General features: G+C 49.6%; 1 protein-coding gene across 3 annotated transcripts; it reads left to right on the top strand.

Annotated features, from left to right (window-relative positions):
* The first annotated feature begins 6,668 nt into the window (after positions 1–6,668).
* On the top strand, positions 6,669–17,149 carry TMEM222 (transmembrane protein 222). 3 transcript variants are annotated; one of them, XM_090058008.1, is made up of 6 exons: positions 6,669–6,804; positions 9,923–10,007; positions 10,748–10,779; positions 11,541–11,637; positions 12,519–12,649; positions 13,549–17,149. In XM_090058008.1, the coding sequence occupies exons 1-6, from the start codon at positions 6,683–6,685 to the stop codon at positions 13,727–13,729; spliced, it is 648 nt and encodes a 215-aa protein (XP_089914134.1). In that variant the 5' UTR covers positions 6,669–6,682; the 3' UTR covers positions 13,730–17,149. The 3 variants fall into 3 exon arrangements, with proteins under 3 accessions (XP_089914134.1, XP_089914132.1, XP_089914133.1); XM_090058006.1 differs by having other exon boundaries at positions 13,544–17,149; XM_090058007.1 differs by lacking the exon at positions 12,519–12,649 and having other exon boundaries at positions 13,544–17,149.
* Positions 17,150–17,571: the final 422 nt, after the last annotated feature.

Below are 17,571 nucleotides of genomic sequence, written 5' to 3'. Positions count from 1 at the left end.
GCAAGGCTGGTCCCCCTGAACCGGTCTCTAGTGACAGGATGCCGCAGGTTGGAAGGGCCTTGTCCATTGAACTATAAGGAGATGCAGGAATTTATGTAGGGGGGACAAGGGGTCCTAGAAAGACGGTCTCTATATGTGCTGTCGCATTCTGGAGATGGATAGTTTCTTATATATGCCGTGGTTTACAGGCCACGTGTTCTCTCACTTGTTCGGTATTTCTACCCCTTCCCATGTTGCTGTGAACCAGACACCTTTCTTGCCAAATCTGGCACAAAGATCAGATATTTTCTTTAGTATTTTTATTTCTCATCTCAAGCAGGTTCGTGAGCAAATCCCGGACTTCTGGGTCTCTTCCCACAGGAGGTAGCGGTATCTGAGTTTGCCTTTGCCTTTTATCAGACACTTGGGTTGTTTCTAGACCTCCTGCCTAGCGTGAAAGTGGTGTCTGGTGATCTGTCTCTTAATGAAAACACTCAGCTGTCACCCTGGTCTTTACTAAGCAGGTTCTGCTGGGCTCAGGTTTTCTGCCAGCAAACCAGAAAGGACCGAACCTGTTGGAAACCTGCAGCTAGTCTCTACCTCCAGAGGGAAGCAACTAAAATGCATCTGTGGCTACATGTGAATGGGGGGCGGAAAAAACGCCCCCAAAACATTCATTTAACCCCAAGCTAGGCCAGTTCATTAAATGCTGCTTTCCGTAGAGTAGGTGAGATCAAGAAGGAGGAAGCCAAGTGTTTGTGAATTGACCTGAAGAGGAAAAGCATATTTCCAAAATGGTCTCAAAGGTGTGTGTTGTCCTTGCTCTATTTCTTTAAAATTTTATTTTATCTTTTTCCTGCTATTAACCCTGCTCTGGGAGTGTCTCTTCTGAGGTGAATGTAACCTTGGCAAAAGCCTTCTGCCCTACAACAGTAACTCCTGAGCGTGCCAGGAGACGCACTCTGCCAGCTGTACTATTCTTAATATGCTCCTTGCATCAGCTTTTGCAGTGAGATGCTGAACAAAGAGGAGATGGAGTAGGGTTGTAGAGCCAGGAGATGAAAATGTGAATAACTGAAGGGTAAAACTAGGCTTTCTGCAACTCCAGGCAAGAGAGGTTTGGGTTCCAAGAGGAGTAGATTTACCCTAAAAGCTACTCGGCCCTGGGAGGAGGTAGAAGCCTTGTTGCATGGCAGATTACTAGACTGGGTAGGGAGCAAGCCTACACGGACACCAGCAGTGGATCCAAGCTGTCTCTACCTGAAAGGGATGGGAGGAAAAAGTAGTGGGAGTGCAGTATGGAGAGAACTGAACTGAAGCAGGGAAGTCAAGTGAGGAAATGTCTCTCCTGAAACCCTCACTCCTAAATGCACCCCCCACCCCCCGCCGGCTAATCTTCACTTAACCTTCCCAATGTTGCATGAAATGAGGTTCACGGGAACCTGCGATGGTCTGGCAGAGGCAGGGCACTGCCCTTTTGTGGGCTTTCAGAGTGTCCTTGGGAGGTGGTGCCTGGGGGTGGGAAAAGTGCCAGGACCCTGCATTTCCATCACGGGAGAGCTCCTGCAGCTCAGGCCCTTGGAGAAACCATTCGCTCTTCCCCTCTCTCTCTCTGCTAAATTTAGAAGCTGCTGTGTGGATTAGCCAGTCATTTGCAAGTGGCAGGCGGTGAGAAGGGGGAGGTGGCATTGAAATGGCATCCATAAAGCGAAGCCCTAAACACTGAAGATGGGATGTGGGGCTGGCTTGGCTGCTTGTTTTGGGGGGTTGTGTGTCCCTGCTTGATATCGCCACTAGCAATAGAGACAGAGCGGACGTCTCTGGTTGGCGTTGAGCTGTTCATGGCTGTCAGACTGCAGCAGGCACAGGCTGCAGAAAAGAAAAACAGCTCCCCCCAGCACAAGCCTTTCAGAGGGAGGAGGAGTATTTTTCAAGTGTCCTCCATCAACCTGTGCCTAATTGACATTTCAGATCCATTTCCCTAGGCTCTTGCACATGGCATCAGCTGCCCACATGCTGCTGCCACTTTGCTTGTCAATTTGGGTTCCCTCCCTCGACACCCCCCCCTTTTTTTTCTTCTTTTTTTTCCTCCCCCCAACAAATGGCTCAGTTCTGGCAGTCCCTATAACACTTCAGCTGTCACAACAGACAAGGCTCGGGAGAAGGCTGCGTGTTGAGCACAAGCTGGTTGTGTGCCTGCTTCTTTCAGTCTTTGGGTAAGAGCCAGCGCTAGAAAGGGACTAAGCAGAAAGGAAGGATTCACACCCTTTCGGTCTGATTGCTAACTCAGGGGGAGAGAGATGCCCCACTGGGTGGGTAAATGCAAACTGATGCTCTCCCCACCACCCCGCAGGGCTCTTCCTTTTCTAAAGGGTAGGTCTGAAAAGATGACTTCCCCCCTGTCGATTCCAGGTTCACAGGCCCCTCTCCCTGAATGACAGGAGAAGGGGTCCCTAGGCGCAAGCCACCTGCGTGCGAACGCAAATGGAAGAGGCACAATGAGCCATGGGGGGGCTAGTGATGTTTCTGCTCTCCTGCTTTTCTGGCAAGGCATAGATTGCTGCAGCAGGTATTGTGACTAGCACTCCTTGTACCATCCTTTGATACCTGGAAGATACTTTTTCCACCCCCCGCTCACAGCCTGCAGCTTGCTTTCCAGATGCAGCCTTTTCATGCCACTGACTAGGTGTCCTGGGGTAGATGGGTGCCAGTTCTCTGCCACCGTCACTAGGCAGAACCTGGTGCGAGCTGCGGCTGACTTGCCTCTCTCAAATGGAAAATTAGGGGTAGATGGACTTCTAGCAGCGGGAGAGAGCCTTGCTAGCTTGTCTAACAAAGCAAATGTGCTCTGCTAGTGTGGGCTGTCTCTTGTGCCTGCAGAAAGTGGGGTGGGGGGACATTAAAGGGGGATACAAGGGCGGAAAACAGAGAGTTTTTTGTGCCTTTTGCAGTAAAGCTCCTCTGCCCTTCAGCAGTTTGGTCCTTGTCACTGCAGGTGAGCAGGGGGCCCGAGGACTGCATGGCCGTGTAGTTACCAGCCAGGGTGGAAGCAGGTAGGATGGGGCTGTCACCTGTGCTACTCACTATATAGAAAAATACAGGACACTGGTCTCTAGCGCTGGTCTCTGCCCAGTTGCCATCAATGAAAACTTGAAAGACCAAATCGAATCTAAATTAACCTGAAATGGATGGGCTTGCTGAGGGGGGCAGTGGTCCAAGCTTGCCAGATGTAATATTAACACTTAATTCTGCTGCAGCAAATGGAGGCAGATTTGTCCCTTTAATATTGCCTGCCTTGGGTGTCTGTAAGGGAAAGGGAAATGGAAATGACACCCCCCCCCCCCCAAGCTAGGGCATTGTTTGTGTTTTAAGAGAGTTTTTTCTGTGCTTTCTCTTTGCCTTTTCCTCTTTGAAGGCTGGGAGTGGAGCGTTCTTCTATAAACCATTTCCCGTCAAGGTTAGACTGAAGCCTGAGCAGAGCAAAAGACATCACAAGTTGAAAGCTCCTTTGCCATCGGTGCAGCGATTGATGGATGTCAGGCCAGGTCCTGCAGACCAGATGTCCATGTCGTGAAAGTCCCCTGGGGGCATCTCAGTGTCCAGCAATCAAGGAACTGGGTGGACTGCACTGAAGTTCACCCCTGCAGGTTGTTCTGGTCTAGACTAGGACTTGGGGTAGGATAGTAGCTAATGTGCATCCACGCAAACTGGTTAGAACGAAGACAAGTCGGCTTCGACACAAGCTAAACTCGCTGCTTAAAAGTTAGGTTCTAACTTGACTGGCTAGCATGTTAAAGTCTATACTATCTCCTCCTAACTAGCCTTTTAGGATGTTAGCTGAATTGCCTACTAACACTGCAGCTTTAAATCCTAATCAAGACAGACCTTTACTTAAGCCTGATGTAGCATGAGGGAAAACATGCAGTTCTGCTCTTTATCCTGTGTGTGCTCTGTGGATAGAGGGTGTTAATCCCCAGTGTGCTCAAAGTGAGCTCTTCCCCTGGGTTAAAATGGAATTAAATCAACCCTCTGCCTCTCCTCACTTTCTCCTGATGCTTTCCTAAAAGATTTCTAGAATAGCTTCAAACTGAGGAGGGCCTGCAGCTGTTCAATAATGGAGGGGCTGTGTGCACCGTGGAAGAACGGAGACAGAAGGGGGGGAAAAAATCTATATAAAAATGGGCCTTTTTGGCTGGTGAATTTGTATCCTACTGGCTATTGGGAATGCTGTTCCCAAATCTGATTAGCAATGAATGACCTTCACCCCCCACTCCTCCCCAAAGCACTCCTTTTATTAATGCAGCGCTCTGGATGCATTGCACCTACTTTGTGTTCCTTGAGGAGACTGATTCAAGCATGTGCGCATAGGAACTGGGCCAAGACTGTTTTATTAGCAGCGTTCCACCAGCTGGCTTCACACTCCACAACACCTCAAGCACTACTCGTTATTGCTCCCCCCCTCCCCCCCGCTGCACTTGTGGGCTCATGTTCCCACTGTCTGCTAGTCGGCAGTCATGGATCTGGGTGCAATGAGGAAGCAGAATCCCTTCTAAGATGGGGGAGTAATAAAAGGGGTGCAGAGAGGCTTGTGAACCCAACCCACACTGCAGATTGGCTTCCCTGCGGTTGCTGGGAAAAAGCAGCTGATTTTTGGGCAGGAAGTGACTTGGAAGAGGTCAGGCAAGTCGTACCTCAGTGTCTTGCTGGGTGTGTTGTAGGGGGTGGAGCTCTGGGTGGGGTGAACTAGTTTTTTTCCAGCTTCCTTGTGTAGTTGAATTGAACTTCCTAATAAAGCAGCTGTTATTTTTCTAATATGATTCTGGATTCTTAAATAGCCTTACTGTAAATACAGCATCTAGCCCACACTGACCTCCCGGGACTGGCTGGAACTCAATCCACATTTATAAAATGTTCCAAGATCCTCATCTAAAATTCACTGGGGATGGGCAATTACCACCTCCCACAGTTCTTCTAGCACATATGATCTGATTCTTCTGTTCTCTTGATAAGATCTGGTTTGTTTCCAACTTCTTTCCTTCCCAAGGGGGTGCTTTCTTCCAATCCCCTCTCATCTCTGTAATTTTCATGACCAAAGTAAACCATCTGCGGCAGTTGTTCTTAACCTTTTGAGACTCGAGGCATCCCTGGAAAAATGCCGGCTTAGCTTTCACTTTTTTCCCCATAGTAAAAAAAAAAATAAGGGAGTAATTCTTCTGTTGCAGAGAACTCAGACATCAGGGGTGAGAGTGTATTTAACACTTTGGATTCCTATTTGAAGTCTCTGGGTTTATCTTGTGAATCACATTTGCATGCCTAACAGCGAGGCACACTGCAACACTCCTGAAAGGATTTCAAGGTACCCTAGGGTGCTGCAGCCAGTGCTGGGTGAGAATCACTGTAGGCTAAAATCAAACGTGATGGGGGACATCCAAACTTGTACATAGGATGCCAATCTGGATAACAGGGAGCGTCTTAACTCCTGTGCCTATGTAGGATGCCTGGCCTAGATGAAGTTATATGGCCCACATTCAAAGGAAAGCAAGGTGGGAAGAGACCTCACAGGATTCACAGGTCCAGCCCCCTGCTCAAGGCAGGATTGGCCCCAACTAACCCATCTTAGCCAAGTCCAACCAGCTCTTTAAAATTTCCAGGGATGGAGCTTCCAGTTTCTCTAGATGCCTGTTCCAACGCTCAGTCGCCCTTGTCAGAAAACTCCTCCTTGGCTCTGACCTCAATTTCCCCTGCTGCAGCTTGGGGCCGTTGCTCCTAGTCCTGTGCCCCACAGCCACAAAGAAAAGCTCATCTCCATCCTCTCTATAGTCACCCTCCAGGGAGGTGAAGACCACGATCAAATCCCTGCTCAGGCTTCTCTAGGCTAAATAACCATTGCTCTTTCAGCCTGCGCTCATCAGTCTGGCCTTCTCACCCGTTCTTGAGCTTTACGCAACTGGGTTTGGAATTTACCTGGCTGCTTCTCAGCCTTTCAGCTAAGAGCAAGCACGACTGGGGAGCACTGGTGCTCTGTCTTCCAGGCATGGGATTTGCACGCAAGATACCTGCCTGGCTATGGGAATGTCTGAAGCCCCGGCCTAGGGGGCTGGGAGGGAGGATATGGGCTCAGGGGCAGTTTTATAGCCCCTGGGGTCTTTGAAGATACAATTATTGAGCTTTGTTCAGTGGAATTTGGAACTGAACAGGCACTTGGATAATGCGTGTGTGAGAATGGGCTGTGCGTATATATATGAATGGGCACTTGGATGATGTGTGTGTGTGTGTGTGCGCGCGTGTGAGAGAGAGAGAAAGGCACTTGGTGTGTGTGTAACACCCCTACAGACACCAACATTTTGGAACCACCTGGTATCCCCCTGACAGATGATGCGGGACACGTATCCCACAGGCGCCGTCACATGCGCACACAGCCTTGCCCAGGCGGCTGCCCCGTCTCGCACGAAGGCCTGACCCGTGCCCGAGCCACCCCGGGCAGGTGTCGGCTCCAAGCCGGGCTGCAAATACCGGCATGAAACGAAACGCCGCGTCCGCCGGGGCGCAGGACGAGGACGCGGCCACGGCCACGTGGCGGGGGAGCGGAAACTGCACATGGCTCCCGGCGCTTCCGGGTTCCCCCGGAAGTGAGGGCGGCGCGCCGGAAGTTCGAGCGGTCTCCAGGAAGTGACGTGCAACGCCCGCCCGCCCCGCCCCGGTGATGGCGGAAGCGGAGGCTCAGGGGGGCAAGATGAAGCCGTTCGGCGGCGGCGGCGCTGGGCTGGACGCGGAGCGCGGCCGCTTCCCCTACTGCGTCGTATGGACGCCCATCCCCGTGCTCACGTGAGTCAGGTCGCCCGCCCCGGGCCCAAGGGGGGAGGCGCGGTGCACCTTGTAGACCGACCGGGGCAGGCCACGGAGCGCCGGGGTGAGCTCCAGCTTGGGACACGCATACGTATATATGTACACAATTTTGTGTGTGTGTATGTACACACACACACACACATATCTGTGAGCTCTTGTTCATGAAAGCTTTTGCTGTACATACCTATATATAGATACACGCACACACTTTGGTTGGTCGGTAAGGTGCGAATCTACACTGCCTTTATCTTGGGAATACAATGTGTTGAACCCTTGAAACGAACTCGACGCACGTTACACACTGACACACGCTCTGATGAGCCTCCAAGTTGCAAGTCCGCCCTGCCTTCGACGTGGAGAACACGAGCCCTGCTCTGCATCCTGGGGCACCCTTGAAAGGCCCTCAGGGCACCCGGTGCCCCAGCCCCCGGTCGAGCAATGCCGAGCCCCCGGAGGCCTGAGCTGCCCGGAGCGGACGCTGCCTCGCTCCTGTGGAAGTGCTCGGTTTAGCTTAAGCCTCTCGAGCAGCCACGAGCTACATGAAAAGAGGCTTTCTTAGCCCAGAGGCAGCGCAGTATCAGGACAGAGATGGTCACGTGGTGGATTATATCTGCTTAAATTTGTACCATAGATGGTACTCAAAAAAGAAAAAAACCTGACCAGCCTGTTTAGAAAGGGTGTAAAGCAGTTGGTTGTTTGGTTCTGCCCAACAAATGACAAGGCGAGCAATGGGAGGTGTGATACAGGCTTAATTGCCCAGTAGCTGCAGCGCTGCGTGTTTGGAGACGTGGGCTCGATGGCGGCTTCAGGTGAGCCAGACATCGCTGGCAGGGTGGGGCAGGGCGCTGCTCCCCTGGGACAGGTGTGGTGCCTGCTGATGAACTTGCTCACCAATTAAAGACTTGTTTTTGCGGGGACCTTAGGGAAATCAGCCAAGGGTACGAAGATGTTGATGCTCTTGGAGTAAAGCATTAAGCTACAGGGATCTAAGGCCACTATACCTGACAGAGCCTCCCTGCCAGTGTGTAAAGATGAAGATTTTACCTTTGATTCGTACCTCTGGTTGATTTTATTTCAGTCCCTGTTCTGAGAGTTTTTACATAGACAAGCCCCTGCAGAGTAGCTGCTGTGTCTCTACAGAAAGCTCCGGCCAGTTATTCTCAACCCGCGAGCCGCCTCTGGAGCTTGGCTTGGGCTCAGGACTGGGAATAATGGGTCTCTGGCATACGAAGAAGACAAGGAAGGTTTGTTTTCATAAGGTGCTCTTGCCTCCACTCGATCTAATGGAAGAACTTCCCAACGCAACGGGTGCTGAGCAACAGAAGACCCTGGGTCCCAAGCCATAGGCACTATTTTAGCTGTAGCTTTTCTTATGAGTAAAACCATCCACTTGCATTGACCCAAACCATGACTTCTTAGGGGTTTTGTGTGAAAAGTGATGGCCTTTGTCACCCCCAGCCAGACTGTATGTACAGCTCCAGGGACCCCCATAGCAGCATCTTATGTTTTATAATGCTTTGAAGCAACTTAAATGATTCTAGGCCACTTTCTGTAAACTGTAACCCCCTCACCTCCCTGCTGACATACAGCAAACCTCTTTGTTCAATAGGCTGAAGAGTCCTACCACAACATTTTAACTAGAATTACAGCTATATATAAATAGAATTACAGCCATATATATAATATTTTTACGAGACTGGAAAAAACAATCCAAACGTGACAATCCTTAATGGTGTCCTAACAAGTCCATGTCAAATGAGGACAGCGGAGAGAGGTACTTGGAATACACATAACCCATTCCCAAATAAATCAGTATGTAAAGTGCTGCAACAAAATCATCCCAACCCTAATGAAGTTATTTTTGTTTGCCTGCTAATGGTCTCAGTGGGTGTTGACTGTGCCTGAGCTGAGATGGGGGCTAAAACACCTGCTACATCCCATTTTAGAAATGTGAATGACAGCAACTTAACTTCTCATGAAAGAGGAAAATCTTTGTTATGGTGCTGAGTTTTGTGGCGGTTTTAAAGCTGCCCACCTACTTTCCTTGTAATGTCTATTTATTTGCATAGACTTCCCATACTTCATCTCATCCCAGAGGCCCTGATCTGCCGCATGCCACACACCGAGGCTGCCTGTGTCACTGGCAGCACTCGCGGCACAGGTTGGCCACCCCTGTCCCAGGTAGTGAAATGCAAAGAGTAAATGGCATGAATGATGACAAGTAAACTAGATAGTTGTAGTTAAGTCCCAGGTGTGGGAGTTCAGATGCCCCCCCCCCCATTAAACGTGATCTTACCTAGAAGGCGGAGAAGCGATGGAGAAGACTACCACATTGTTTCAGAGAGAGATGGAGAGTGGAGATTTTCTAGGGCTGGAGTGACTGACTTACCAGGGTGTAAATATTTAGCTCTAAACAGTGACTAAGGATGTGGAGGCATAACTCAGCTGTCTTTGAAGGCTGTAAATACCAGGGAGGGAGGAGCCTTTTAAGGAACAAAGGACCCATTTAGGCTAGGGAATATTCTCTTTAGTGGTGGGAGCCCCATTACCTATAACATGTAAAACAGGATTGCAGTAAAAACCAGCCTGTTATCAATAGAAAGGTGGCTTAGGTGATCAAATACATTTTATTTCCAATCTGTAAGGCTTGGTTTGTCTTCAGGATGACTGCCTTTCTAGAACCAGTTTACCCAGAACAAGGAAATGGGGTAGTTTCAGGTAAAAGTGTTAGGGCTCCTTCTTTCTTTGAGAATAATCTGACCCCTGGGACCGTTGTCCTCATAAAACCTCCAGTTAGTCATCACATTAAAAGCCTTGGCGTTGATGCAGAGAACACTTCTGCAGAACAGCCCGTCGGAAGCTCTGTGGGGGTGGATGTCTGGACGTGTGTTCTTCCTGCCTGGACATCTTCAGGGTGCCCCGTGTGCATCTGTAGGACCTTGCCTCTGTTGACAGCTGATTGCCTGTCTGCAGTGAGCTTGTTGTATACTTCTCCTTACGGCCACTCCAGCAGTCCCTTGTTGACTTGTTGCTTTTTTTCTGTGCGTGACTGGGGAGTACATATCTCACCCTGACAATTCTTTTGTTACCTCCGTAGATGGCTCTTCCCAATCATTGGCCATATGGGCATCTGTACATCAGCTGGAATCATTCGGGACTTTGCAGGGCCCTACTATGTCTCAGTAAGTAGCTGCTGGTGGGTTTGGTTGATAAAAGAGGTGTTTGAAGTTGGTCTTGTTCTGAGCTGACTGAAGGGTGTGGGAGCTGCTGCTTGTTTTACCCTTCCAAAGTGTATTAAAAGCTTGAAATAATTGCTGTGTACATCTCTGAGGAGCAGGGGGCTGCTGTGTGTTCCAGCATTTCCACTGGCTATCTCCATACTGGATTCAAGGCTGCCTGGAGCTGTGACTCATGCAACCGTATTAGTCACTTTGGTGTTGACTACAGGCTGATGTAGATGAGCTGTGGAGTGGGATAAAAAGAATGGGAAAATTGGGGAAAGGAGGTTTTTAACTCCTAGTGAACCTGGAGAAGTATTAGCTTCCATTAGCAAAGGTTAAGCCAGCATGTTGAACAAAAATGCATGCACTGTGGTGGATTTTTGGTGGAAGAGGATCTAAATTAGGGCAAGTCTCATTGTGATGGAATGGATCATTTACAGCTTCTATGAATATGCGACCATCTCAGCAATTGGAAAGAGGTGTTTGCAAAAGAAGCATAGAGGGGGTATGCAGAATGTACAGGTGAGTCACCAGCACAATATAGGTGTGGCATTAATTGGAAATGCAAACTTCTACGAACAAATAAGCTCTGCTTCCAGATCAAATTAGATAGAGGAAAACGTAGGTTGTCAACTCCACTAAGCAAGCAAGGACTCTGGAAGAGCAGTATGCACTGAATGATCTGGATCTCTTCTTTGCAGGAAGACAACATGGCCTTTGGGAGGCCAGTGAAGTAAGTACTGTTTCTTGTTAAACTGAATGAATTCACATGCAAATATCCTGAATTCACTGAAACCGATATAGGAGTGTGACACAGTTCTTACTGTGGGTGATTGCCTGTTCTCATTCAAAGAAGCAGCTAATGTCTCTGCTTCCCAAGGAAGAAGGTGAATTAAATCAGTTCTCTTTTAATATCATAACTTTTGCTTTTAATATGAGACTCTCTATAGATGCATCTGTTACAACAGTAGTTTTAATAAATTAAAAGCCCCCTTTCAGATGCATTTTGACAGTCTTAAATGCTACAAGTTATTGATATTAGAAGCTGAGTGATAAGCTCTCAGTGCTTACATCTTGCCAATGATTTCACTTTTCAGGCTGCAGATCAAAGTGTGCATGTGTGCGTGCATACGTGCATGTGCACATGGAGGGGGAGGAGGGGTCCTAGGTTCTTTGTTCTATTTATATGTACAAGTATTCTGGATGCAGTGTATATTTTAAATGTGAGAGACCTGGAGTTAATAGTGTTCATGCTGTGTGCACAGCAGTCCCTTTCTGTCTGGGGTGAGCTGGCCTGATGTGGGGGGAGCATCCTGAGACCCATTTAAGCATGTCCTTTTAGACAGAGTAGCTCCTTGGGTTCCCAGAGTCGCATTCATGAAAGAATGGCAGCCTGTCTGCTAACTTCTGCTTCACGCAGCCTTCAAGGAAAGGGAGCAGCAAGGGAATGGAAGGAACAGTGGCTACATCAGGAGTTCTCTTCTCTTCATTCAGGTACTGGAAACTGGATCCAAATAAAGTGTATTCCACGAGTCCCAATGCATGGGACACAGCTGTACATGACGCCTCAGAAGAGTACAAGCACCGAATGGTACGGCTGTGGTGGCCTGAGGTCCAGTCTATGCGCTGCACAGCAAACCATACCCTGGGATAAAAGCTGAGGTTTGCAGTGGGGCAGTGTGCACATGCTTGCAGGCTAATTCAGGGGCTGATCTCTAGCACTGAGACTTGCCACAGCCAGTTTCCAGCTCTAATGTAGTGTATTTTTCCACTTTGACAACATGTAGCACCTTACAGGCTCAGCGCATCACAGATGAAATCACCAAGTATCACTAAACCTACCACTGAAAATCTTTTCTGGGAAATTAAAAACAGGGCTGTCCTGGATCTGAGTTTCCAGAAGGATGTGTAAAGAGCAGCATTACAGTCTTAGCCATTGGCTTCTGCTGCCTTATTTTCCAAAATGTCTAGGGGACTGACTGAGGCTGAAGGAAGAGGACAAAGCCTTGTTTAGTTCATGGGGAAGCCTTGATTTCATTAGATGCAGCAAAAAAGAATTTGCCTGTGTGTCTTCTTGTGGAAACATTTCCTTGTGATCCTCGCACAAGCCTGCCATTGTTCCTCTCCACTTGTCCATGAAGCGGCCATCTCCAGTCCCTTGAAGGCCAATCCCGTTTCTTTTAGAAGGTGGTAATAATTGGGACCAGAGCAGGTGTTTGGCTCTATGTGCAACTATAGATACTTGCGTGTCTGCAGGTTCACACTTGCCTAGGGAAAGCCTTCAGGATGGAGGAGCAGTACATAACTTAGAGGGTTGGGGGAGCTGTTTAGCTCTGTTAAACTCTGACCTAGGGGCTGTAGGAGAATTCTCCCGCGGTGGAGAATCTACCATCTTCCAACAGCTGAGAGAGGGGATGGCAAGAGAGGACCTGAAGCAACTGCCATTCTCATTGCATGTCTCTTCTGTTCTAGCACAACCTCTGCTGTGACAATTGCCACTCGCACGTGGCTCTGGCATTAAACCTCATGCGATATGATAACAGCTCTTCCTGGAACATGGTCAAACTTTGCTTCTTTTCCCTTTTGTATGGGAAGTATGTCAGGTGAGCTGGGGACCAAGGGGGCATCCATTTGTTGAAAGGCTTAACCTTTTGCATGCTTAAGAGAATATGAGAAGAATAGTGTAAAGCAACTCCTCCCTCCCTTCCAACACAGTCTCTTGTCTCTCTGGCCCATGGTTCAGGCCACCGCTTGTGCTGTTCATAACTCTGTGACCATGGTTGGCAGTTGGCTTAGTCCAAAGTAGTTGCAAGCTTTTGCTCTTTTGAGTCCTGGATTACAATATATAATTAATTTTGAATTTTGTTGACCTCCCAACTCTTGCCTGTTCAGTTTGCCAGCTTCTTCCTTGGCCCTTTAGCCCCATGTCTGTTCATCAGCACTCTGCGTGGCTTCTCTCTTCCTGAATGACTCCTGTAACATGTTCCAGGAGACTGAGATCCTCTGCATCCACAGAATATGGAGAGCCAGCCATAGAAGGCAGTCTTCCCGTATGCTTCTCTCTCAACCTGTCTCAGCTGTTGTGAAAGAGTCTTGTACCAGGGGCGTTTGAGTGGGTTCTCTCCCTGTTGCCTTTGGCAAGACAGTCTGAATAAAGAGGCCAGTTATAGCAGCATTTCATTATGTCTTTGTACTGTGGATGCTTGTACACTAAGGTCTCATCCAAGATTGCCATCTCCATTTGTAAAGCCACGAAATAGTCAGGCAGAGCTAACCTGTGACTCAGATTTGAACTGACAGCAGAGGAGTGACTGCCCAGTTGCCTGTGCACTGCTATCAAGTCTTAACCTGATGAATAGAACATCCCTATTGCAGTGTTGGTGCCAGTGGGGTGATGAGTAGCAGAACAGAATGGTTCAGCGATCCCCATATGTTTCTCTCTTGCTGTCCCTTGCCATCTGCTCCCCTTTTTAATCATTTCTCTCTCTCTCTTGCAGCATAGGGGGATTTGTGAAGACGTGGCTTCCCTTTGTCCTCTTCTTGGGGGCAATCCTGACAGTCGCTTTAACCCTTCACTTGCGGTGATGGATCCCGTGATCGTCCCTTCCCCTTGGTGCCCAGAGGAGGAACCGTGGCTGCTCAGTCCAGCAAGGTGGAGACACAGGACTCTGGGAATTACTTGAAAGAGCAAGTGGTCACGTCACCCCGTAGTAACGGCTCTCATCTTTGTTTCCTGGGCCTGGCTTCTTTCCCTCTGTTTTTGTTCTGTCATCAGTGTCTCCTGGTGTTTGGGGTCCTGGAGCCTCCTGCTCACCCTCTGTAGATGGGATGGTGGGAGTATGGGCTTTGATTTCAGCACAGGGCAATGTTGCAAGGGCTAAACCTGCCCCTCAGTATCAGAGCACAAACAGATCCTCCTTGTAAGGTTCTCTCTGACCCAGGGCTGCTCCTCCCACAGCTGTTCCTTCTCAGCAGATGTCACCATCCAATGCTTCTTGCCTCTTGCGCTTCTCAAGCTTGGTGCAAGTTCTTAAACTCAGAGCAGAGGCAGGGAAGGATTCCCCAACTGAAGAAGCCTCCCATGGCACATTTCAAAATGGAGATGCAAGTTAGTCATGGCCCAGTGTCCTAGTGGGGTGTATATTGCCGCTGTGCTTGTGGACAACCTCCCAGTACCTGCTAGTGAAACAGGCTGGTGGGGAAAAAGCGCTTCCCTTTCAGCATATTGCTATTGCAGGGCAAGCAACTCCTGGCAACTTCAGGCTGAGGGGAGCTGCATGGATGTGCACATTGGGCTGTGCAGCATCTCTGGCTTGGAGCAGTTCGTGCACTTCAGTTGCATGTTGCAGAGATCGGAATCTGCTGTTGCTTTACTGGCCTAGTGCCTCAGAAAGCACAGTTCTTGGGCCCCTTCCTGTGCTTTGTCTTTCTCCAGTTGCAGCACTGTTTTCCCAAAGCTGCTTCCTTCTCTGACATCCCTCACACTTGTTCAGCCAAGCCTAGCAGGAGCCCAGATGATGTGGCAACTGCAGAAGGGTTTGGATGGGGCAGAAGCCTTGTGTGTAGGCTTTTGAAAGCATCCCTGTTCTGACGGGCAAGTACATGTGCTGTCAGCTTTCTGGTGAATGGGAAATATTGAGACTGCTCAAAGTACTTGGAAGACCCAAATTCCTTTAAAGCAGTGTACCCCTCCATTCACATTTGGGCCTTGGAATGGGAGACTGCCCCCGAGCCAGGGGTGGCAGCAGCCTTCTGACAGCCAGTCTCAGGTTATTACGCAGGACATCAGTTGGCTGCGGGGTAGTTTCATTGTCCTGCCCCAAGGAGGCAGGGGCGTCAATAGAAAAGCAATAGAGAGCAACTTGTGGGTTTGTTTTTTTTTTACCAGTGCCAGAATGTGACTGCCACTGGAGATGCCAGCTTGGCAGCTGAGACCTCTACTAATGCCTTGAAGCAGAGATGGTGTGAGTAGCCGTGGGGCAGTTGTCTGCTAGATGCTGGTCAGGGAATGGGCGTCAGTTCGAAAGTGGAAGTGGCATCTCCAGCAGGAGAGAGAACAGTCCAATGCCCTTATCTGCTCATTTTGTAAAGTCCCGTGCCGAGGGGCCCATCTAGCTGGCCAGTGGTGCTGGCTGGCTTCTACGGTATGGCAGCTTGTCTGCGGTGAACCTGGGCAAGCTCAGCTGTTGGATTGCAGGGCAGGGGTTAGCTTTTTTTTTCAAGTCTGATGCTTCTAAGAAGTGGGTTTCACCCCCAGGTACCTGTTATGGCCAAAAACCAACATGCCATGCTCACAGCCAGAACCAATGCTCTATGCTCACAGTGGCACATCTCCTTCATGGCTTCCCTTCCTTCTTGAAGTCCATACTGAACCCAGCTTTGCAAATGGAGCATGCTTTTCTCCCACTCACTGTCTCCCGCACTCTAGCTTCCATCAGAAAGGGGGACCTCTCTCTGGATTGCCACCTCCTACTTGGTCACTTCTAATCACGCTTAAACCATCTCTCTTTGGTATCCAGTTGTTTTTTCATCAGCCAAACACTTTCCTTTCCGGAGTCTTATACAAACTGCATTGTCTTTCCCCTACACCTGGAACAGAAAGAGTCTTCTCAGTATCTCCCTTGCATTCAGTCATTTCAAGCATGAGTGGAGAGCAGGCCGGAGGATGCTGATAAATAAGCTCTAGGCTGATTAGATATCAAAGGTCTTACATCAAAGAGAACCTTACAATGAGAGCATGGTGTTTTATCAAGTTACCCTGTGCCGCTTCACTTACTACCCAGCAGGCCTGCTACTTAATAGTGACATGATAGACCTGGCCAATTGAATAGGAAAGGGTCTTCGCTCTACTTTCTCTCTGTCCCTCTTTCTCTCTCTCCCTTTCTTTTTTAAAATCTTACTTCTGGCAAGAATCCGACTGGGCAAGGCTTAAAAATTCCTGGACTTGGAGCTAAAAGCCAGCCCGCTTCTCGCAATAATAACAGCCCCCAGCACGCTTGGATCTATCGCTTACAAGTGGATTCAAAGCACTTCACCGATAAGCTGTGGAAGTGTTGCCAAAGTTGAGGTGTTTAATGCTGTCAGTGACTGAAGTCCAGAGCAAATCTACAGGCAAAACCTTGCTTGCTCTTGGGTTTTCTGAACTTGCATTAATTGCCAACCCTCCTCCCTTGTGATAGAACCAGAGGATTGTAGGAGCCAAAGTGAGAATTGCCTAACGCAGTAGGCTGTCCAGTCCCTTTGGGTTACAGCGAAAAAGCAGCGCTCTGACCGTTGGGACCACTGCTTTGGTTGAGTTCTTGTCAAATATCCAACCAGCTTGCCCTGGGCACCTGGCGGTCAGTGCCACGGCCCACTTGAGCACAGGGCACCTCAGGGGAGTGCAGAGGGAAGCCACGGCTGATTCTAGGAAGAAGATCCTATGCAGGCAGCTAAAATGTCCTGCGCAGGTGTGTGCACAGGCAGGAGGAGAGTTGAAGGTGCAGGATCTGCAGGGAGGCCATGAGTAGGAAGTCGGGGTTGTGGGGGGGCTCCATCTCTACAAGCAATATGCAGGCCATCGTGCTCCAGTAGGAGCTGGGAGCTAGGCCAGGGAACGGGTGCAGGGGGTTTATCACGGTAGGCACCCGGACGTGGTTGTTAGCATATGCAGGTCCTAGACCAGCTAACGGCTTTTATGTTTACATGGCGAAGCTGAAGCTACCAAGTGTGGCTTGGCTGACGTGGAGCGATGGTCTTCTACCTGCTGCTTCCCTCACCTCGCCAATGCAGTGCATGGCACCCCTTTTGAAGCAGCCCCCATCAAGCACAGCACCCAGAAAGGGTTGCCCTCGTTCCACATACATGCCTTAAAGGCGCATCTCTCCATCCGAGTTGGCCCATGTCCCTCCCCCTTGCCCTCCTCAGCAGTTCTGCTGCAGAGCTCCATGGCTTTGCCTCTGTTCTTTGGCAGCGGCTAGCCTGGAGCGTCCTTGTCCTCGTCCGTGTCCTCTGTTCTCACATTCTCCATGGGACATTGCGTGGCTTTATACGTATCGCTTTTGCCGCTGTGATCTCGTGAACCTGAGGTGGGGAAATAAACTTGTTTCTGTCTCTGTCTCCAACCACCGGCTCCTGCCTTGTTCAGTCTTGGCTTCTGCTGTCAGCTGCCAGTGAGGAGAGAGTTTTATTCCCCATGTCCAGGTAAGGTAGAGAGTGTGTGTGTCTTTGCCACCCCCTCCCCCTCCCCCCGCCCCCCAAACACACACAAGCACCTGGGAGCCTGTCCTGGCTCCAATAGCGTGCTAGGGAGCTGGGTACAGCAAGGTTGAAATGAGGCATAAATGGGGGCTTGGCTGGCACAGATCCGGGTTAAAGCTCCAGGCTGCCAGGCGCTGGGGGCCATCTATGTTGTAGGTCCCTGTGACTGGGTCCCCCTGTAGTAATGGGTACCATAACACCCCTGGTGTAGTCCACACAGGTCCCTAAGCAGCATAAAATGTCCAAAGGCCTTTGTTATATTTTAGGAAGGAAGGCTGCTCCTGCA

The sequence above is a fragment of the Crocodylus siamensis genome, chromosome 7 (assembly GCF_052110815.1).
Source record: "Crocodylus siamensis isolate JL-2025a chromosome 7, ASM5211081v1, whole genome shotgun sequence".
Taxonomy (NCBI): Eukaryota; Metazoa; Chordata; order Crocodylia; family Crocodylidae; genus Crocodylus; species Crocodylus siamensis.
The sequence above is the reverse complement of the archived record's forward strand: the minus strand, read 5'-3'. Positions and strand labels throughout refer to the sequence as shown.

Coding starts and splice junctions, on each gene's coding strand:
- TMEM222 (XM_090058008.1), top strand. CDS start 6,683: ATGGCGGAAGCGGAGGCTCAGGGGGGCAAGATGAAGCCGTTCGGCGGC. Junction 6,805..9,922: donor ACGCCCATCCCCGTGCTCAC/GTGAGTCAGGTC, acceptor TTACCTCCGTAG/ATGGCTCTTCCCAATCATTG. Junction 11,638..12,518: donor AAGAGTACAAGCACCGAATG/GTACGGCTGTGG, acceptor CTTCTGTTCTAG/CACAACCTCTGCTGTGACAA.